Source organism: Pogona vitticeps, chromosome 1 (genome assembly GCF_051106095.1).
Source record: "Pogona vitticeps strain Pit_001003342236 chromosome 1, PviZW2.1, whole genome shotgun sequence".
Lineage (NCBI taxonomy): Eukaryota > Metazoa > Chordata > Lepidosauria > Squamata > Agamidae > Pogona > Pogona vitticeps.
Window position 1 is genome coordinate 244,790,869 of NC_135783.1, and position 22,338 is coordinate 244,813,206.

General features: G+C 41.8%; 2 protein-coding genes and 1 long non-coding RNA gene across 10 annotated transcripts in view; 2 read left to right on the forward strand and 1 right to left on the reverse strand.

The window, feature by feature from the left end:
* Positions 1-12,065, forward strand: part of LOC140703050 (uncharacterized) — a 28,343-nt gene extending 16,278 nt beyond the window's left edge. Inside the window, exons 2-3 of the long non-coding RNA XR_012082350.2 lie at positions 5,095-5,254; positions 11,943-12,065. This is a non-coding gene — a long non-coding RNA (uncharacterized LOC140703050). The remainder of the gene's footprint in view (positions 1-5,094; positions 5,255-11,942) is intronic.
* On the reverse strand, positions 773-14,944 carry LOC110085668 (glycine N-acyltransferase-like protein 3). 4 transcript variants are annotated; one of them, XM_020806045.3, is made up of 6 exons: positions 14,855-14,944; positions 7,512-7,649; positions 6,940-7,047; positions 5,105-5,231; positions 2,642-2,762; positions 773-1,357 (listed from the first exon to the last, which is right to left on the reverse strand). In XM_020806045.3, the coding sequence occupies exons 2-6, from the start codon at positions 7,587-7,589 to the stop codon at positions 955-957; spliced, it is 837 nt and encodes a 278-aa protein (XP_020661704.3). In that variant the 5' UTR covers positions 7,590-7,649; positions 14,855-14,944; the 3' UTR covers positions 773-954. The 4 variants fall into 4 exon arrangements, with proteins under 4 accessions (XP_020661704.3, XP_020661702.3, XP_072841492.2 ...); XM_020806043.3 differs by lacking the exon at positions 14,855-14,944 and adding an exon at positions 7,895-11,949; XM_072985391.2 differs by lacking the exon at positions 7,512-7,649.
* On the forward strand, positions 12,830-21,326 carry POLD4 (DNA polymerase delta 4, accessory subunit). Of its 5 annotated transcripts, none has more exons than XM_072985395.2 (5): positions 12,830-12,927; positions 13,955-14,070; positions 17,184-17,294; positions 17,550-17,661; positions 19,447-21,326. In XM_072985395.2, exons 2-5 carry the CDS (start codon positions 13,974-13,976, stop codon positions 19,469-19,471), a joined length of 345 nt encoding a protein of 114 aa, XP_072841496.2. In that variant the 5' UTR covers positions 12,830-12,927; positions 13,955-13,973; the 3' UTR covers positions 19,472-21,326. The 5 variants fall into 5 exon arrangements, with proteins under 5 accessions (XP_072841496.2, XP_072841500.2, XP_020661707.3 ...); XM_072985399.2 differs by having other exon boundaries at positions 17,187-17,294; positions 19,447-19,843; XM_020806048.3 differs by lacking the exon at positions 12,830-12,927 and adding an exon at positions 12,934-13,162.
* The last annotated feature ends 1,012 nt before the right edge of the window (positions 21,327-22,338 follow it).

Below are 22,338 nucleotides of genomic sequence, written 5' to 3' on the forward strand. Positions count from 1 at the left end.
TGTACACTTATTGCTTTTTCATGCAGTCAAATTGTTCCCAAGTTATTATGACTCTTAACATAAAATTTTGTGGCTTTTTCCTTCCTAAAATGGCTATGCTTTACAATGCATAACAAAGCACACATAAGTACAGGTATATTAACTTTTAATATCATGTCAGTCTCTGCTTTGGCAGTGGTGTGTAATTTATCTGAAATGATGTACAAAGAGACAAATGTATAAAAGACAGGATAAAGGGGAAAAATGGTTGATGGGACCAGATGAATGGTAGACAGTATGGTAAATGGTTTGCATTCTACCTAAAATTACACAGTATTGTGAAAAAAAAATAGCAGGGGAATAGTCATGTTAAGGATCTTCTATGGGTGGTGGTGTTTGCACCCTTTTTTCTCCTAGTTTGACCCCTTCCATTATGGAGGGGGATGGGGTTTACCAGTATTTGTGCTCAGACCTAAGCTACAGCAGTAAATCCTTCAAATCTGTAAATAAAAGTATGACACACACACACATACACACCAATTTTCCATTGTAGCTTCTCCTCAATTTCTCTTCCTTTCAGTCTCCCTCATTAGTGATTGTACAGTAGATTGAAAGCTGAGGCCTCTGAAATGAATTTAAAGGACCAGAGAGCAAAACTCTGCCCCATGGAACCAATCACAATAAAAACAAACTAGCCTTCAGGAGGGGAGAGGACAGCCTGGAAAGACGTGGATTTTGTAGCTCAACATACAAAGAAAAGCCTTATCTGGGCACTGACACAAATACAGATAACTGATGTGATGAAGCAGATATATTTTGGAGAGCAAATGCCTGCAGATGTAATCCCTCTTAGTCTGTTGCAGCAAAAAATTAGAAAAATCTTGTGACATCTTAAAGACTAGCAAGATTTATTTGGCCAAAAGGTGAAGGAACCAGGCAGGCTGATGGAGATGGGTCTTTCCCCCTCTTCTTATCCTATATTTCAGAATGGACACAGATATGATACAAACCAGGCAATCTCTGGTGGCCATTACGATCTTGCAACTTATGCATGACGACATTATCTTGGGCAACGTGGCCATATATCGGGAAGCCAGCTGCATGAATTTTTATGGCCAGTGCCTTTTGCACCACATGTATATAACCCTTTCCACGGAATGAGGGAAGGGTGTAGCCATGTCCCATTGCTGCAAAAGTGTCCATTATGACCCAGCTGACTGGTTGACCTTGAGTGTCCAGAAGGCACATTGTGGGGAAGTACTGCAACATATTGACCAGGTATCTATGGCTTTGTTTGTTGCCCCCATAGGGCCATGCTTCATTCAGCAGGTCAGCATGGGAGCTATTCAGGGAGGAAAGCGTGAAACCGGGATCTAGCCTAGAAGAGGAGGGAGGCAATGAGAATACAGTCAAAGAGAGCTGGACGTAAGGACTTACATTCTGGCTCAGAGCAAAAAGCTTTCGAGTTCAGCATTTTAACAATGGGCAGCCATGAGCTGCTTCCAATGTGCTCAGTTTGTTGATCCAAGCATTATACTGGAGGTATTCTGCTTTTCTCCAGAGACGCTGCTTTCGCTTTTGCTGTGGTGTCAAAATCCTCAAACTAATCATAAAAAACTTTAAGAACTGATGACCAGATTACAAAAATTACTGGCTCATAGTACAGAGAGCTAGAAAGACACTTCCCCATAATGAAGATACTCAATGAGTGTTACTTTCCTTCTCCTGGTGTTTGGAAGATTGGTGCCTGTCTTGCTATGCCAAACTACCTTTGGCCACTAGAGCAGAGAGCAGGAAGAGAAGTCACTCTTTCCTGTTTACTGGATGAGCTCTTCTTGCTCAGCTTTTATTTATTCAAAATAAAAGGAACAATGCTAAGCAACTTTTGTGCAGTTGTATTTTAAGAAACATTAAGGAATGTGTGCTTCCCTGGGTGACATGATCCTCACAAACTATGAATCCCAAAGGTTTTTGTGCATATAGGCATAAGGGAGAGCCGGTTAGTAGGTGGGACAATTATTCATAATTAAATGGAAAAGATATTGATCCCAGGAACAGTGAGAGCCAATTCTGTTGATTTATTGAACCAAAATCTGAGCAAATCTCTTTGCTTCCACATAAGGGTGGAGAGTGTGCAATGTATGGGTCAGAGCCATAAGAAATGGTAGATTAAAGGGCATATATTAGGTTTACTCCCAGGCACCCTGCCACGATGCTTCTCAGACTGGAAGCACCTGACTTTACCTGGCATCCCAGCACCACCTATAGCAGAACTATGGCTACCACCCTCTTGCGAAGCTCTGTAGGTTCACTGGGAGTGATGTCACTGGCAGTGGCAGATTGCTGTTCATTAAAGAGTTCTGTTTCTATGTCGGAATGTGTGCGGCTCACACACAATGAGAGAAAGGCTGAAATCCAGTAGGAAATTGCAATAAGAGTAGGTCCATTGAATCAATGGGGATTTGGTGGATGAAGTCTGTTGTAAGTTTTATTAATTCAGTCTTCCTACTCTAGTTGTGATTTACTACTGGATTTCAGGCAAAGTCACATGCTCTCTGAAACTGCTCTCCTTAATTAGCAGGAGTATGCTGCTACCACTGGTTGCGCTCCAGAAGAGAACACTAACCTATGTGTATGGAGTAAGGATGGTCAGAATACTCACTGACGTTCAGGGATTTTATAAGGGTCAGGATGCATGTAACTGATATAGGAAGTTGCTGACAACGGCACTTGCTTGATGGCAGCAGCATCTCGGGAGACTTCATATATCCCATCCTGGATTCCTACAGGGAGCAATGAAACATGCAATTACCATGAGAAAGGTCTGTGTCTGTGCTGAGGAAATCAGCACCATTTTCACAGAGGCATACATCTCAGTGCTGCCGCTCAACAGTTCATCAGAGAATACAGTGGTGCCCCGCATGACAATGATAATCCGTTCCATAGAAATAGCTGTTTAACTAAATCATCATTATGCGAAAACTGTTTCCCCATTGGAATGCACTTAAACCTGTTTAATGTGTTCTAATGGGGAAAATACATCGTTGTCCTGCGAAGATCGCCCATAGGGAAGCCATTTTGCTAGCGCCGATCAGCTGTTAAAATGGCTGTCCTGAGAAGCATAGGTCCCGAAAACATAGAGAAGACATTTTGCGAAGCCGCTGATCAGCTGTAAATATCGTCTTGCGGAAAAACGGTCCACGAAGCACGGACCAAATCATCGTCCAGCGAAAATCGCTCATTGGAATCACTGTTTTGTGAATTGCTATAGCAATCGCAAAACCTCATCATCATGCGGATTCATTGTTTTACGAGGTCATCGTCTAGCGAGGTACTACTGTAAAGCAACAGACAGGGATTGTAGTGTCTGCCCAGGTCATGAATATTCATATGCTATCTGCATAGACCAATGGAAGTGCTGGAGAGGCGGAGTCACAAGATATAAGAGACTCAGTTGGAGGAGGGGGAGTTTAGATAGGGAGTTAGAGGAGGTTGAAGATTTTGGTGTGGTTTTGGGGGTTTGGGCGAGAGAGTGGTGGTTGAGAGTGGATAAAATAGGGTGTTTGTTTAAGAGTTAACAACATTGCTTGTCCTATCATGATCTGTAACAATCAACAATTTCTGTTTGGTTCTTTTAAAATGACATATGGCCTGGACCTCGATTATTAATAATAGGTATTGTTGATATAATCAACTGGTGGCAGCTGAGGGGCACGCAGCGTGAGCTCTTAATCTGGTGAAACAATCAGGGGCCACGTGGGAACCATGATAGGTATATTTTCAGATAAACAGGTACAGGGGCCATAGTAGTTGGGTTGACAATGACATCACATACCAGTAGCCAAACAATCTTGGGTGATTCTTGAAGAGAATAGCCAGAATGACCTCATGAACCTTATGGGTTTTGGATGTGGATGCCAAACCATCCCAGGTGACCTTCTTGCCCAGGTAAAAATCAAATACAGAAACAGTCATGGTTGCATCACGTGGCTAGATACCTTTTACATACCATTTTTAAAAACCATAAAAAAGAGTACTTGAAAATATAAATGCTCCCTTACTCCTTCTGTACATGGACTAGAAATAAGCAGCTGTTTTAAAGACAGGAAGAATCCCATAAGTGTAGAAAGAACATTGCCCAACGGCAAGGCAACTTATCAGTTGCTGTTTTCCAATATTGTGAAAAATATCTTCTTTTTTCCTGGTTTTTAATATTCAGCCATATCTTTCGTTTTTAATCAGGTGTCCATGCCCCTGTGGTTTTTGTTTGTTTGTTTGTGGGTTTTTTTTTAATCATATTGTGTTTTACTATACTTCAGCAGCTTGTTTGCTTGCTTGCCCCCCCCCCAGGATTGTTTTTAAGCAGGATATTTCTGCTCTTAGTCAGGTTGTTGAGTCATGACACTCTTGTGTATGTCATGCAAGTGCAGCAAACAGTCTTTTACATATTATCCTTACAATTCTTTTGCCAAGATGAGGCATTTATGGAGTATTCTGCCTTGGGAGGGTGGGGGAGAATAACTTGCAGCTTTGTTACTGGAAAGAGTGTCAACTGCTGGTCTGCTTCAGGAACCAAAAATACTGTGGGCCAGCCCTGACACTTTAAAATTAAATGTTCTTAAATTCTTCCAGTATCTACACTCTTTAATGCCTTCTTGATACTTTTTATATGCTTTCTTGTCATTTGTACTCAGCCAATACTTTCTTCTAGACTAAACCTCATGGCTTTCATTTCTTTGACCTCACGTCTTCATCTTCTGACCCCCTCCCTCCCTACTTCCCATTTTCTCTGAAATTCTTGACCTCCTAACAATCAGCCCTTTCCCCTCCTTCCTTATGTTTAAGCAGCATGATCATGTTCCTATCCCAAAGCTTCCTCCCTGCCTTCAGTTTCTGATTCTCTATTACTTTCTTCCTTTCATGTTCATCCCACTCCTATTTTGGATTGGTACATCAGAGCTGAATTAAATCATTGCACTTTTAAAAAAAAGGCATTTTAATAATCATGACGCCATTTTGTACGCAGCAGGAGAGGGAACATTGTTCCGTTTCTCCAAGCCACATCTTTATCAAAGCACTGTAAACTTCAATCGATCTTCCTAATCCTTTCCCAAGAAAGAATTACCTTGGATCCGGCAGGACTGGGCCCAGTTGACAGCGTTTTTATTCAAGACCAAATCCCGGTACACTTCAAGATCGCGGTAAAATCCTGCATATGCATTGGCATATATATCTGAATCATCAGAAGCAATCTAAGTCAGAGAGATACAGAACTGTAAGTAATATCTAAATTAATCTTACTTTCTATGCCCTGCTTGACAAGTAAAAGCCAACATGCTGGATCCCACTGAAGGCATAAACTATGAAAAAATCAAGCAAGATGTTCTCAGCTTGCTTAACTTACCGGAAGATGCTTACTGTAGCCAGTTTTGTCAGTTAAACCCCAAGCCAGGACTGTACCCAGGAGCTAATGTGATGCACTGGCTAAAACCAGCCATACATGCCTCTGACAAAACTGTAGGACTAATGTTGTTGGAACAATTGGTAGCTACCTTGGGTCCTGCTCTTCAAAGCTGAGTGTGTAGACACCAACCCACATCCTTAGAGGAGGTGACAACTACATTAGAGATGTATTGTATTGCAGATGAGACCCCAGGAATTTCTGCTGGTCATAGTTGAGATGTGATGCAGCCTCTACCTCATCCCAGTCTCCCACCTATTCCCTATAGGCCTAGGTCCACCCAGTCCAGTTTTACAATTTTCACAATCCCACAGGCAGTGTGACTATGATTGACATGGTTAACTGATCTCACACTAAAATCAGTGCAAAGGTGTGAACAGAGATAATGATTCTTTAGCATACTGCATTTATTAGTAGACTATTCAGTGTTCAGCATAAGGGTCTTGTATATTACTAGGCTTCTGGAACAAACAGAAATACCCATGACAGTGTTCAGTTGCTTTACAACCTAAGATAACTTCTAAGCAGAAAAACAGTGAGAACTACTCTATAAGGCACCTATAGCATCAGGTACAGATTCCAATCATATCACCTAGTACCATGATGTTTATGTAATTCCCACAGTTATTAATTTTAATTTTTAATTTGCTCTTACTATATTCTCTATATCAGAAGTTCTTAAGCTTATACCACACACACCCTTTAAATATATTTTGTTGGTACAGACCAAGAATTAACTCGTGTGCTTTCTCTCAGCCCCTCAGTTGCACTCACCAGCATGTTGTCAAGGGGTGCACAAATGTGAAACAGTTATTTGCTATTAAACAGCTATTTTCATAACTGATTTTTTTTAACTTTTGTTTGTTTTTAATGGAGACAGTAGGTTAGAAAAGCCAAGTTGTACACAAACTAGCAAGGGGAATTAAGATGTTGTTCTACGTTTCCTTTTCTTCCTAGCTTTCTTCCTCTTGTTCTTTCTTTCTTTCTATTTCAACTGCAAGGGATCATAACCTTTCTTCAAGCTCTTGAGTTCCCCCTGTGAGGACATTGCAGCTCCCTGGGGGTCTGTGAACCACAAGTTAAGAGTCTAAACTCTATATCCTATTGCCAATCATAATAATAAATATAATAATTATATGGCATCAAGTCAATTCTGATTTATGGCAATCATTTCCAGGGGCTCTTGGGTATATACAACTCAGAAGTGGTTTACCAGTCTCTTCTGGGATACCCTGGGACTGTGCAGGTTGTACAAGGCTAACACAGGAAGATTTCTCTCCCAGGAGGCACTGTGAGGGATCAAACTCCCAAACTCTGGCTCTGCAGTTGGATGCCCAACTCTCTGCACTGTCCAGCCAACCAGCCATATGGACTGTAAATACATCTGGAGTCCTAAAACTTTACTGTCTGCATTCGAAGATGTGGTCTTAGAGGCACAGAAGAAATTTTGGCCCTCCCAAATCAAACTATGTATTAGATTAAGCTCAAGTACTTGTTACCTCTCTGCGTGGCCGAGCGAGGACTGCTTTGAAGTCTGGCCAAGAATCCACAACAATCTCATAACCAAGAGGGTTTCCACGGTTTATGTTCATTACTGCCCCATGGACCTGCCAAGAACCAGATGTTAGAGATGGTGCTGAAGTGCAGCTCAAGAAGGCAGCCTGAAACAGGGGTGTGGGAAGAGAATCGGAGTACTGTCTAATTCAGGCTCATCTGACTGCAGTTAACCAGATGACCCTAAATCTGGGTCACTGTATATTCCCACCCAAAGCACACCCAGCTCCTTTGTTCCTACCTACTAGGTGATGGAAGAAATTCACAGGCCCATTTTACAAATACTACCTCAATGTCCTCAGTTTTGCCACATGCTGTACAGTACTTCTAGCAGGGGAAGCATTGACTCTCGGCAACTGGCTGAATGTTTCTGTATGACACCAGGTATCAGACACACTATGTGTTATGCTAAATGCTGCAGGTAAGGTCTGAAGCTGCCCTCAGAATGTGAGAGGTGATAGGAGACATCTGGCCCCCACCTCTGGTTCCTAACTCAGATTGCATAGCTCAGGAGTACCGTAAGTGTCTGAGGGAGGCTCTTCCTCAGCATTCCCTCCAGAAGTTGCAACTTCGAAGAACAGGTTAGAATCAACATAGCTTGGGAGGCAGAGTTTGTCCGGTAGGAATGAGCAGAAAGGGTGTGAATCCTAAGCACCTGTGGAAGAGAGAGGGAGGGAGGGAGGGAGACCAGTTATCTCTAGTCCCTGCAGTCCCCAAACTGAGAAGTCTTATCTCTCATTAACATAACAGACCCATCTAAACTCCATGACAAGACAGGCTGCTGATTGATGTGCCAACAGGAAGAGGCCCTACCTTCCTCCCAGCTTGGACTTCAACAAAGAAATGATTTTTTTTTTAAAAATGACCCACTGATGTTTTGTCACAAAATCAGTTACTCACACAGTCAGTCAACCACTTCTTCTTGGTGAGAAGAACAGATGAGAAATGGAAAGCTGAAGAAGTAATTAGAAACCTACTTTGTCAGTGTCCCCTCTAGCTAGGAGACTTTTCTTTTGGAAAGACTCCTTGAATTGTGAGAGAGGAAAGTGACTTAGTCAATATCTAACTAGAGTCCATGAAGTATTAACAGAGGGTTTTTTTGGGATAACAGTCATAGGGTGGGTTGGGTCCAGACAGTACAGTATAACTAATGGGGGCCTTTCATGTAGACCCAATGGGTATGCTTCTGAGGGATGGATGATGGGTCCTGATTCATCTGGATGTTACCCTCCTAAATCAGATTATCAAATATTCAAAGAGATAGTACAATATTGGGAGACTTAAACTATGCTGATATCAGTTGCAAGTCAAACATTAAAGCAAAAGCAAAGTGTGTTGCTTATATACTACCACATAGCATTTAAAACACTCTCTGGATGGTTTACAATTTAATTATGCAGGCTACACATTGCACCCCACCACCACCTCGTGAGCTGGATACTCATTACTTGTGGACAGCTCTCAATATATTGCATAAGTGATTCAGAAGACTACACTGCCCGAGGGCATGAGAGCTGGACTCTGGTGTTAAATGTTAAAGAGGAGGTAGGTTAAGGCTTGGAGGAAGATGGTGGGGGGAGCCAAGGGCTGGCATAGGGACAGTTAGCACTATTGGAACAGAGAAAGGATGGGATAGTCAGAGGGTGGTCCCAAGGTAGAATTGCAGATGTAGGACAAAGGTCGTTTGTGTTATATGGAGCTGAAGATCTTTAATCTCTTGATGTGACTTGGGAGTGTTAAAATTTGGTCTCAGGTTTTATTTTCCAGTTGTCTCCTGTAGAAGAGGGGCTGCTCAGAAACATAAGCAAAGTTTCCACAAGCAGCAAGAGAGAATTCTGCTCTTTGATCTTCTGGATTAACTATCTTGTCACAGGCAAAGCTGCACATGCTTTAGCATTCGAAAGATTTGTCTTCTCAGAAGTAAACAACAGTGTTCAGTGGTGCTTACTCCCAGGTGAGTGTGTGCTGGATCCTGGTGACAAACATATTGACCATGAATAAGTTGATTAGATCTACTTGTAGTCCAGTCTACAAGGGAGTCACTGAGAGCTTTAGAACCTAGGAATCAACCTAATTAGGAATCAACTAAATTAAGAAACAAATTAATGGTAGAAACTGTTGTCTAAAAGCAGAAGAGAAAGGAATGCTAATTTCCAAAAAATTAAATTACAGTGGTGCCTCGACTTACGAACTTCATTGGTTCCAGAACTCCAGTCGTAACTCAAAACGGTCATAAGTCGAAGCACCATTTCCCATAGGAATGCATTGAAATGCAATTAATCCGTTCCAGCCAAAGGAAAAAAAAAAACACCAAAAACCCCCACAAAAAACACTGGAAGACCCATCGGAAACGTGATTAATCCGTTCCGGCTGAAGGGAAAAGAAAAAGAAAAGCAAACAAACCGTGCAAGACCCTTCAGAAATGCGCAAAAACCAAAGCAAAAAGCAAGCAAACTGTGCAAGACCCATCAGAAATGCAAAAAAGCAAAGCAGAAAGGAAGCAACCCATGCAAGACCCATCAGAAATGCAAAAAAAGCAAAGCAAAAAGCAAACAAACCCCCAAGGCCCATCAGAAATGGGAAAAAAACCCAAAAGCAAACAAACCCTGCAAGACCCATCACAGCATAGAAACATAATCCCACCACCCAGCCCAAAACCACTCTGCAAAACCCACCCAAAAAAGTTTTTAAAAAGCAGAAAGCAGCACCTTACTTTACCAGGCAGCCTGAAGTCTCCTCTGATCGCACTCACTCTAACCATTGGGGCAAAAGAGGTACAAAGAAGCAGCATCTTCACCTAACAACAGTTAGTAACTTGAATTCCTCACCTTTTCTTGTTGTAATTCGAAGCTTCAGACGCAAGTTGAAGCAAAACTCTGCGGCTGGAGCTGGTCATAACTCAAATTGGTCATATGTCGGGACATTCGTAAGTCGAGGCACCACTGTAGTCAATATTTTAAACTCAAATCTCCTATATTTTTCTTCCCTGTGATGGAAGTTTAAATTCTAACATTCTTGTGTGAGAAAATATCTACAGCAATGGAGGAAACAATACAATAGAAGTTATGTTTTTGTATTTAAAAAATCATTTTTAGATCCTGATCTGACTGGACAGAACAATTCTATACTATTCCACAAGCTGACAAAAACGGCTGAGAGAGAAGTTCTTCATTTCAAGATTAATTTTATTTGTAGGACTCTCCAGGTTCTGCCTGGTCTTCAGGCACCAGCCAATGGAAAGGAGACAAAATGCACTTCATACTTGCAATGTTTCATGACACTAGGGTCCTTTTGTTGCCTGCATTTCACATGCAAGGATAATGCATAATTCTTTCCTTACATCAAGAAAAGCCAAAGATACTTATGATATGCAGTGACCAAGGGAGAACATGGAAAACATCTACATAAACATTTTGTCTTCTTCAGATTCTCAGATGTACGCTTGGACGTAGAATTAGAAGGGCATTTAAGGAGCCAGTTTTGAGTTCACAGAAGGGATGAAATTTCACTAGCATTTTAAGGACGTATCAAACGATGAACACAATGATGTCTTCTTCTGTCCTAACATTCATTCTAATCTAAGTAAATCCTACAAAATAATCCAAAAATAAAAAAATAAAAATTAATCCACTACCAGCATAATGGATGGAATCCTATTACATATTTATGACACCCCAACTCTATCAGCACAAATTTAGGCAGTGAACTGCTGCAAATTAAAAAGTCTGTGTGGGCATGTATCTGTTGCACACTAAGACACAAGAGGCATCGGTGGGACTGCCGTCTCGCCCCAAGGCAACTGTGGGAACTCAGACCACTCCGCTTCCCTTCCCTCCCAAGCTGATACATCAAGCCATCGACACCTTGGATTTGGAAAAGGGGATGAAAGGGTTATCTGTAGCTACCCAAGCCCCATAGGATTTGGCGGGAAAAGAAGAGGGGAGGCGGGCCATAGCGGAGGCAGGAATGGGAGATATAAAAGGGGACTGGGACAGTATCCCGGGTGGCTGTGAGATGGTGTGGATGCAGGACCCATGGACTGGGAAGTGGGAGCAAGTAAGAGTGCCTAAGCAGGAGGCTGAGAGTCGTTGAAAGAAAGGACTACCCCAGTGCCCGTCTTATTGGGGTGAGTCAGAGACTCGAGAGTGGCGGCGCAAGTTAAGAGAGGAAAAGGAGGCCGCTGAGAGGGAGCGAGAAGCCAAGAGAGCATGGCACATGGAGGAGTTGAGAAAGATGGGGTGCTTCCTGGGCCCTGGGACACCCACCTGGGAGAGGGATCCCCGTTATGGGGATGGAGTGGGGATGAGGAGACCATTCCTCTATTAATCCCCGACCCAGAAGACGTCGTGCCCCAAGAATCTGAAAGAGTTCTGGCTGGTCCCTGGGCACTGAAGTCAACTAACCCGTTTGAAACCGAAGCCTGCTTACCCCTGTCGGAGCCATTGCTCCTACCGGAGAAGTTCAACCCCAGTTCGGGGAATGTTTCTGTGCCGTTGCCAAGTTTAATAAATCCAGATGAGTCTTTTGGTTTGAAAACGTCTCCTGGTTTATTTGGAGCGGGGGAGGAGATAACTGGTGAACCTTCACAGGCATGTATCTGTTGCACACTAAGACACATGGCTGAAGTGCAATAGTAGGACATGCCTACACCTACTTCTTTACTTGCAGCAATTTGCCACAGAAATTTTATACAGACTGAGTTATGCCAATGGGAGTAAGTAACAGGATTCTGGCTACTATATAGTGTGTCACTAGTAGTGTGGCAGAGCCTAAATGAAAGAGAGGTGTAGACAGTGTCAATATGTCAAAACAGTACAAAATATACTAGTACATTTACAGCACAATCCTCTTCAACTGCATGACATTTCTTAGTCAAACCCAGCTGTTCTGCATTTGAGGGAAGTCTTTTTGTTCAATGGGTCTAACCCTAGATTTTTTTTCCTTTTAGAGAACCAGAGAAGAGTTCATCTTATGTGTCTCCAATGGAAATTACAAAAACGGTGCATCAATGTTTCCCTGCTTGGAGTGAGGAGGGGGATTGCATGCTTGCATATACTGTACACTTTACAAGGTTTACTCCCTGTCTCTTTTTTGGAAATGTTCAGTGATTGTCTACAGCAGTTATGTGTAAGGTGACACTTTCCGATTATTTAATTTAATGGAGCGTGGCATGAATTTTTGTAAAACAGCGTCCATCCGATCAAAAACATAACAGCTTGCGCATGTAAAAAAAGTGTTCAGGAACTACAGAAGGTCCAAAATCCAGCAGCCATATAGTTAACTGGAGCTGGTTATAGGGATCACGTAAAACAAACAAACAAACACACACACACACACACACCATTACAATAGCTCCACTGGATGCTATCTTTCTACAGGCAGGCAAGGTCTTCAGCCGCCTTGGGTTCTTTTAAGGAGAAAGGCGGGGCAAAAATATTTTAAATAAATAAATCCAGACTTTTCTCAATAACCGCGTGCCTAAGAGTTGGGCTGCTTCTCTTTTGTTCTTTGTTTCCCTCCTCCAGGTTTTTATATTGTTTTTTGCAAACTGCCTTAGATCCTCTTGAGGAGAAAAGAGGGCTATAAATATTTTAAATAAATAAATATAAATATACAAAAACTGTATAAATACAGCTTATCTCTGTACATACAATCCTTTGCGAAAATGGTGATGCTTTTTAAAAAAAAGGTCATCCCGTGCAAGAAACACCCTTTGCGGCACTTGCCCTAGGAAAACCGGACCAAGGCATGCCCGGACCAAGGCATGCCCACCTCCGCCGCCTCTCCCGCCCCTCCCCTTGAAGTTTGATGCAAAACGAAAGCAGCTCCGCCATTGGTTGATACAGGCCACCAACCCGCCCTCGCAGGCGGCTCTTCCGTGTGGCGGATCCCCCGAGTGACGACACAAGGGGGATCCTCGGCACCCACTCGCGGTATCCCTCATCTCTTTCACTACATTGCCCTCCTTGGGAGGGGGGGCGGAGGCATTTCTAGCGCGCGCGCCCCCCCAGCCTCGCTCCGGGTAACGCCTGGAGGAGCAACTCTTCCGGGTTGGCCTCCCTCCCCGCCCCCTTCGCCGAGGCAGGCGGGGCTCGGGGCCGGGGGTGTCCATCCCCTCTCGTAGGGTTGTTGTATGGGGTACCGGGGCAAAAGACGCAGAGCGAGTGGGTGAGCTGGCACCAGGACGTGTTTTTTTTGGGGGGGGGGGAAGGCTGAGCTTACGGGTCGGCGGGGAGCAGGCCGGCGGTCTGACCTCAAATAAACATTCGGTCCGGGCGAGCGCGCGCCTGGCCCCAAAAGAACTTCGTATTTAGATACACGTGTGGATATGTTTATATACTTATTGAACTGCTGGATAGCTCAGTGCTTTAAGCATATTCAGAGGTCTGGTTCCGCCCCCCCCCCGCCGTTCTTCCTTGATAGGATTTGTACTGGATGATGCAGATGATGCCTCTTCCAGCCTTGCAGTTCTAAGATGGTAAGAACGGCTGGATAGCTCGGTGGTTTAGGTCTCTGGCAGCAGAGCTAGAGGTTGAGCGTTTGATTTCCCGCTTGAACTCCTCCATAAGGCCTCTTCCCCCTGCACTGTTCATTATGTTCTTGTCATTGTTGACACGCGAGTGTATCTATGTAGGGGTGTGAGTCTGTGTACAGTATAGGTATGGAAGGGAGTTCCTTTTGAAGCAGGCAGGCACCCAAGATTCTGTGGAAGGCCTGAAAAGGGGGCGGATGGCTAGGGGCAGGCTTGGCGGAGGGTACCTGGCAAACGTTTCTTGAGGGTTGGACCTGCGTGCCAACTCTGCTGTGCTCCTTTCATGGCTGCACAAGAACTCAAAAGTCTAGGATGGGGAGTGAGAAAACTTCTTCCATCTCTCTCATAAGGTTCAGAGAGGACGCGTATATTGGTCTCTTAGATCAAAAACAGTAATGGGCTTTGTTTCTCCTTTTTCTCTTACTTAGGGCTGCCTGTTATGGAGCCATGGGTAGGAAACGCCTCATCACCGACTCTTTCCAAGTAGTAAAGAAAAGGAAAAGAGACTGTAAGGAAGTCAAGGAGAATCAGAGCCCACTCCATGGTGAGTATTTCAATAGTAAATTGAGGGTCCTGACTAAGCACATGCCGCCCTGTTAACCTGTTACTAGGCATGACTCTAGGGGAACTGCAAATAAATCTGAAAAGTTAATAGTATATAAGTGGGAAGTAGATCATTAATTGAGCCATGAGCATAACTTGCAAAAGTTCTGTGTTGTTGCCTCTTTCTTAAGCTGCTTGGAGGATCTGAGTTTTCTCAGTATCAGGAACACGCAAGAAAGGCAGATTTTAGTTCATTGATGTTCTTACCACTAGTTAAGCTAAATCAAGTTATTACAGGACATGTATTTCACCTGTGATAATCTCTATTGGAGGAATATTGATTACCATATTCCTTTATAAAAGATTGTGACTCTGACTACAGTTCCACCAGCCCTGTTCTTTTCAATCTAGCTAGGTTCTGTAACAGTTTAAAGCACTGGTTCCCAACCTTTTATGTAAGATGTTCCACCAGTCACTTTACCAAAGAGTACCGAGCCCATTGTGACAGAGATAAAGAACCCAACTTTCCCAAAGGGGCATGCATGTGTTTACAGATGTCTTATGAAAAAATGCAGTAATATTGTTGGGAGTAACAAAGGAATACTATTAGGAGCCAAAAATTATGATGATACTGTTGAGTACAAATTCAACTCCTGCTCTTAACTGTAAGTCACAAAGATAGTAGTCAGGGAAAACAGGAACATAAGAAAAACATCAACTATCCTTCTATTACTGTGCCAAATATACCACTAACTGCTATTAAGAATAGGATCAGTGGTACTTACAGGATGACATAGGGATTCAGAGTGCAGATTCTTAGTAATTGTTATGAAAAACTTGCAACCCACCTAAGATTGCTTGTTTCTCCCACCTGTTTTATTCATTTTACTGGTTCTAAATGAGTGCTCTAAAACACCTGTAGAGTATTAGGAGATTGAAAACACCAGCTGTTCAGTAACAGGGCTCTTTATTTTGCTTAAATTCTGTACACAGCAAAGATACGTGGTGTTTGTGCGTGGTTGTGGATTTGGTGCATTCAAACATTAAAATCTTGGAATACAGTTATGCGTAGAAAAAAGTACACCCTTTTTTAATTCTGTGGTTTTACATATTAGGACATAATAAAAATCATTTGGTGCTTAGCAGGTCTGATAATTAAGTAAATAAAACCTCAGATGAACAACAACATATGACATATTACATTGTGTCATGATTTGTTTTACAAAAATACAACCAAAATGGAGAAGGCATCTGTGAAATACTAACTACACGTTATGATTTAGTAGCTTGTAGAACTACCTGTATGAGCAATAACATGAAGTAATTGTTTTCTGTATTACTTTATCAGTCTCTTACATTGTTGTGGTGGAATATTAGCCCATTCTTCTTTACAGTGTTGCTTCAGTTAATTGAGGTTGGCAGACATTTTTTATGCATAGCTGTCTTAAGATCCCATCATAGCATTTCATTCAGGTTGAGGTCTGGACTTTGACTGGGCCGTTGCAACACCTTTGACTCTTAGCTTTTTCAGCCATTCTGTTATAGATTTCCTGGTATGCTTAGGATCATTGTCCTGTTGCATGACTCAGTTTCGGCCAAGCTTTAGCTGTCAGACAGATGGCCTCACATTTGACTCTAGAATATTTTGGTATATTGGTCAACTCAATGACTGCAAGCTGCCCAGGTCCTGTGGCTGAAAAACAAGGCCAAATCATCACACACACCCCTCAACTGTGATTGACAGTTGGTATAAGGTGTTTGTGCTGATATGCTGTGTTTGGTTTTCATCAAACATGACGCTGTGCATTATGGTCAAATATCACCACTTTGGCCTCATCTGTCCAAAGGACATTGCTCCAGAAGTCTTGTGGTTTGTCTAGATGCAACTTGGCAAACCTAAGCCATGCAGCCAATATTCGTTTTAGAGAGAAGAGGATTTCTCCTGGCAACCCTTCCAAACAAACCATACTTGTTCAGTCTTTTGTAATTGTACTGTCATGAACTGTAACATTTAAAATGCTAATAGAGGCCTGTAAATTCTGAGATTTAACTCTTGGGCTTTTTTGCAATTTCTCTGAACATTGTACAGTCTGACCTTGGGGTGAATTTGTGTAGATGTCCAGGCCTAGGAAGATTGGCAGCTGTCTTGAATGTTTTCCACTTGTGAATAATCTTCCTCATTGTAGAATGATGGAGTTTAAATTGTTTGGAAATGGCTTTATAACCCTTCCCAGATTGATGGGCAGCAACAACTACTTCTCTACGAACATTGCTGACGTGTTTCCTCCTTTGCATTGTATTAGCACACACCTAAATGCTTCAGACCAGCAGACTGCTAAAACCTTGGCTTTTATAGAGGTGGTCACACTTGCTGATGATCAGTTATTCAAGGGCATTTGGTTAGCAGCACCTGACTGCTACTTAGCCTCTTAATTTCTGTGGAAGCAGTAAAGGTGTACTTCGTTATTCACACATGGCTTCTCCTATTATGGCTTTATTTTTGTTAAATAAATCATGGCACAGTGTAATATGTTTTTGTTCACATGAAGTTGTATTTACCTAGTTTTCAGACTTGCTAAGAACCAGATGGTTTTTATCATGTTCTGATATGTAAAACCATAAAATTCAAAGAGCGTGTGCTTTCTTTTTCACATGATTTTATGAAGAGAAGAAGTATCTTGATTGTGAAATCCAGGGTAGTTGTGGACAAATCACACCCTGTTTCATACTGTATATATGGAATATCTTACAAAACAGGTGTGAAAATGAATTTGAGAATTCTTTTCAAACAGAATTATTTCAGAATATAAATGGATACATCAGTAAATAAGAGAAAAAAAGTATGGAAAACTATCTTACTTTTGTATTTGACATGGAGAGAAATATGCACTATCACTAGAATGCTTACTGACAAAGTGCTACTCGAGCCTTGCATACATTTTCCACAATCAAAGTGTGCAGATCGAGAGATGCAGAAGAACATAGCCATGGTTGTTTGGATTGTATGGCAGGTCATTGAGAGTTAAAGGAATGCTGATCCCATCACAGGCGTTCATTGCAAATGAAGAAACCAGCCAGTACAACCACAGAGTAATGCTAATCTCTATACTTTAGCAGATGCAGCAGCAGTTGAGACAGAATCTTCCCTGCAAGATGCTGCACAGACAGATGAAGTGGAGCTACTTAAGCAGTTTGACCTCAGCTGGCAGTATGGTCCCTGCACTGGTAAGAACCGTTTGCCCTTTTGTTACTAAACACACATTATTGAACTGAACGCATTCTTGTGCCCACTAGCCGTCATTCTTCAGGGACTCTTTAAAGTTGTGTGCATAAAGATATTGTCAAATAGTTTGGAGAGAAAGAGATTGATGGTTTATTCTGACATTTCCTCAACTGCAGTAACCTCTGTCTTGTTGAAACTGGTGAGGAAGCGTTACTCTTGGCACAGCATCTTAATTATTTACTTTGTTTTATTGGCAGGAATTACCCGCTTGCAGCGCTGGGAGAGAGCAGAATTATTGGGTCTCAGTCCACCTATCTCTGTGCGGGAGCTCCTGCTGAAGTACAAAATGGACCCTGCTGCAACATACAGGTCAGTATAAATGTCATATTCTACCCCTCTTGTTCCCTGAGTAGAAGAGCTTTAAAAAAGAGGGTCATTCCAAAGAACAAGAATGTTGAGGTTACTTTGCCAGTGCAGGCAATGGCAGTACGAAGCAGATAATAGGGTACTTCTCAACAGCTTTTATGTACAGTATTATAAATGGACAGTAATTATTTTTTTGGAGCAAACATGGGTATGGGAAACAATGGTGAAAATCCTGTTGCGCAACTAGGCACACACAAATTGAGGTTGTACAGGTAGTAGTTGTACCAGGACAGAGATGGAAATGCTATCTCTGAAGCAGTTCTGCCAGCATATGGTGGTTGTGCCAGGAATGTGTGGCTGATTCCGCAGTTGCATAGTACGGCTCTTTGTTGGCAGTGTAACTGTCCATTACACCAGCATGAACAGGATACTGGCCAATTTATAAAAAAAAAACTATTTTATTCACTTTGATGTTTTGGATGAGAAGGAATACAGTTAGCCCCCATTTCTTGGAGCTGTCCCCATCACGTTACAACATCAGCAAGCATAGGGTGCGACTGTCCCTCCCTTCAAGAACATTACTCCTTGGCTTCACTTCTTTGGAGTAGCTGTATTCAAATGCATTTACTTTACTGCAATCCCATTTGAAGTATAATTGAGTACTGAAGTTTTGTTGCTTGATGTATAATACATACTTATCCTTTATTCAAATGTATCTTCTCTTAGAAAGGTCAGAGTACTTTACAGCAATGCCTTGCAAGACGAATGCCTCACGCATCGAAAAACTCACAAGACTGAAGCGTTTTGTGATTTTTTGGTGACTCACAAGACTAATTTTTCTATGGCCATGCTTCGCAAGACAATTTCTCCCCCTTTTTTGGGTGTGTGTGTGTTTTAAATAGCACAACCGTTAGTACCACGCCTCGCAAGATGAAAATTTCGCAATACGACACAGCTCGCTGAATGAATTAATTTCGTCTTGCGAGGCATCGCTGTATATGGTGCATCTGGATGGTATTTTGTGAAGCACCAACTGGCTCTGTACTTTCTTAACCCATTCATGCTACAGGACTAGGTGAGAGTGGGCCTGATGTTCAGTTGTGTCTCTAGAAACTAATGGCACTGAGCCTGCTTCTAAGATTTGAGTGTGTTTATAGAGGGAGAATTAAAAACACAACATATATTTGAGTGCATGTGCAGCTTGGTCATTCAACTGACATCATACATGGCTCTCGGGACTGAAAATGCTATCCGTCCTGGAGTAAGTGCTCCCAGAGCAGTTAGGCCTAGTTTATGGGAGTATTTCAGATTGGTAGTAGGGCATCTTTGTTAGTCTTTTGCAGCATTAACAACAAAGAACATGTGGCACCTTCAAGACTGTCAGGTTCTCTTTGCTGTAAGTTTCCATGGACTGTTGTATCTTTTTCCCATGTTGAAACAGAACTGTATACTCATTTCAAATAGAAATACTCGTATAGGCATCTAAATAGTTATAACAAGTGTTGTTCCTGTTTAGCATCTCCTTCTATTTCCTTTTTGTTTTTCCTCTCATCTTCTCTGGCAACAAAGCTTGCTGGCCCTGAAAACTGAGAGGCGTGGGACAGTCTGTCTCCAGATGGATCATATGCTTATATCAACCATAAAAATTGTGTCTGTTCTGATGCTGCCATTGTGGCACTGGAGGTAGCCTAGTCCATTCCAGCTGTTTGGCATGGGTGTGTTAGTGGGAAAACAACAAGTAAGATGCCAAAGTGAGAAGTAACTCTGCTTTGAATTCTTCCTTTGCAGCCTGTGGCATGACTACTCGCTCTGAAAAAAGCAACCAGCGATAGGCCAGACTACAAAGAAGGTGCCCCTGCTGCTTTGATGCAATAGCTGTGTGAATAATTTCTTCATTGCGACAACAGATGTTATTGATGCTGGTAGATAGGGTGCCCAGTCATATTTTGGGCCTTGGCCTTCCTGTCTGCATTCCCCTTAGCGCTTCCTATCAGACATAGCATCTAGAACAGAAGAGTGGCTTGTCTGAAGCTTTGCTGAAATCTAGGCCAAATTAAGGTTTGTGGATTGATTTGTGCTCATTAGTTATAGTTTAAAAACGAACAGATGAGAAGTCAAGCTTGATATTCTTTTTAACATTGTAATTTCATGTATTTTTTTTAAAAAATTGATTTTTGTATGGTCATTGGCTAAATTGATTGATTTGATTGATTTCACACCTCAAGTGATGCTTAAAGATAGATATGGTTAACTCTTACCACGTTTCATTTCTGCCATATACATTATAAACCAATACTTTTAAAAATGCATTATATTCTCTTCCAAAATTGGAAAACTAATTTTAAACCACTGGTGACTACAGTACTGAGAATTTTTATCATAGTGTTTAATTGTATCTGTGCATTCTTTTAAGGCACAATGAAACTGATTTCACTGTATGTTGAATACCGCACCCCTGCCGTCCACTATTTTATACTTAAGAAAAAAAAGAAAGCATGACAGCAGGTTCCACCCACCCACCGACCTTTTCCTTGTACCTTAACAATTAGTCTTCCATTGCCAAAACGTTCAAGTGGCTGGTGAGTGTCAACTAGACATGAATACTGTATGTTTCAGATGTCCCTGGGAATTGAAGTGTGTTGTGTGAATGGGAATATCTCGCTCAAATCAAGTGGAACACTAAAAGTCCCACCCCATATACCTCTAAAAGGAAGTGGCCTTCCTTCAGGATAGTCTAAATGTTAAGTCATATTTCCCAGCCTGTCTCTACCTACTTCCTTCCACAGTGGCCCTGAATTTTGTCAAACATGCAAACTTCGTTCTCTCTTTGCTCATTGATTTTTGTGTGAGACACTGAAGTGGGAAACACCAGCTCTGGGGAATGCATAAGCATAAGCAGCTCCATGTGGGTGAGTTCAAGGACTAGTTAAAAGGAAAAACACACTTTCTTCACATGCTGGGATTTTTAAAATTGGTTTGTTTGCAAAGGTGTCAAATGTTATACCTGTTACTTGCAGGATCTTTGGTCCTATGCCACCTGAAAGGATTTCACAAATAGCTAATGCATCACTTAGAAAGGTGCAACTTTATTTATTAGGTGGCCACTTCTAGTCCATTAGGTGATGGATAAAACCTTTAATATCTTTTCTCATCCCACATGCATCTCACACATTCACTGTTAACTGCCTTACCTCTTCTATGACTAAGGTGTTCTCAAAGAGATGGTTTGGAGAAGTCAGCACCAGTCTCTCTCTCTCTCTCTCTCTCTCTCTCTCTCTCTCACACACACACACACACACACACACACACACACACACAACCAATACTTTAAAAAAAATCTATATTTGTGTTATATATAAGGCAAAAACATTGTTGCACCTTTAAGATTAACTGCTATATTTTATTGTGAGCTTTCGTGGACAAGTCTACTTCCTTATCCATGAAAGCTCACATTATAATATAGCAGTTAGTCTTTAAGGTGCCACCACTTTTGTCTTTATTATGCTTTTGTTTTGGCCTGATACGCTAGCACAGACTTAACACGGCTATCTCTTCTAAAACTATCTGTACTAGACAATACAGTATTTGCTTCTAAGGAACTTGGTGGATCTTATTCATCTATTGTATTTACATGAAATTTGCATATATAAATGAAAGTGACAAAAATATGCCATTGCCTTACCCTGTACCACATTTTTATTAGTTCATGTCCCTATTTATTCAGATCATAATCCTAATTGACCAGTTATGAACTGCTAACCCTTCTAAGGCATCTGTGTATGAATATGTGAGAGTAGTTGGTATGTATAAGTTTAAGATCATACAGAAATACTGTTATCAAGTACATAAAGCCAATTCAGCCTGGCTGAGAAATGTGTCAATAGAAGCCTTATAGTGGTGGCTAAGGGGAAAAGAATATCAAACTGGAGTGAACCTGCTACTCATCAGGAACAAGCCATACTAATACTTTTTCATTGCCTCCTCCTTCCATTATCATAGCTGCTAGCACAGCATGCTTTGAAGCTACATCAGCCCACTTGTCTTCAAGCAGGCAACCTTTCGGAAATGGTACAGACAAAAGGACATTTCATAGTGGCCAAATGGCCATAGCAAAAGGTGCTGAAGTGATATAGACTGCTTCCCTTATGAACAACAAAATGCAAAGATGCTTGGGCCACCAGTAAAGGTGCTCAGAAGTAATAAGCATCAGCTATGAATTCATTTTACAGTTAGTTGCAAGATTTTCTCCACTGTGAAATTGGGAAAAGGCTTAATAAACAGTTTGGTAGACATACACTCGGCTGCAGTTAATCATCTGCAATTGCTGAAGCAGAAGATTCTGTAATCCAGGTGCTAGCATCATGCATTCAGGGGCCATTCAAATACCCAAATGCTGGTTTTCTGGCCTTGTGAAGCATCACGGGAACAGTGGAGAACATAGCTTGAATTCACTATCAAAGACATGAGCTGTAACTTAGACTGTTGCTCCACAAAATCAACACAAAATATACATTTGTTGAAAACCTGTAATAGCAACAATTTTAAAAAAATTAAAAACGTCTCTGTGAAGATATAAAAAGCAGGAATTAGGTAGTAGCAATGTGCGCCAGTCTTCCATGAAGGGAAATACAGTGCAGAAAAAGGGAAATTAGAAAGATGACATCATCAATGAACACTAAT

What these genes read in the sequence shown, in the direction of transcription:
- LOC110085668 (XM_020806045.3), bottom strand. Translation starts at nt 7,589, where the DNA reads ATGTTGATTCTAACCTGTTCTTCGAAGTTGCAACTTCTGGAGGGAATG. An exon ending in GCCTCCCTCAGACACTTACG is followed by an intron (nt 7,048 to 7,511) that starts GTACTCCTGAGC and finishes GGTTCTTGGCAG; the next exon opens with GTCCATGGGGCAGTAATGAA. An exon ending in TATAAAATCCCTGAACGTCA is followed by an intron (nt 1,358 to 2,641) that starts GTGAGTATTCTG and finishes CTCCTCTTCTAG; the next exon opens with GCTAGATCCCGGTTTCACGC.
- POLD4 (XM_020806048.3), top strand. Translation starts at nt 13,128, where the DNA reads ATGGGGTACCGGGGCAAAAGACGCAGAGCGAGTGG. An exon ending in GAATCAGAGCCCACTCCATG is followed by an intron (nt 14,071 to 17,183) that starts GTGAGTATTTCA and finishes TCTATACTTTAG; the next exon opens with CAGATGCAGCAGCAGTTGAG. An exon ending in GACCCTGCTGCAACATACAG is followed by an intron (nt 17,662 to 19,446) that starts GTCAGTATAAAT and finishes CTTCCTTTGCAG; the next exon opens with CCTGTGGCATGACTACTCGC.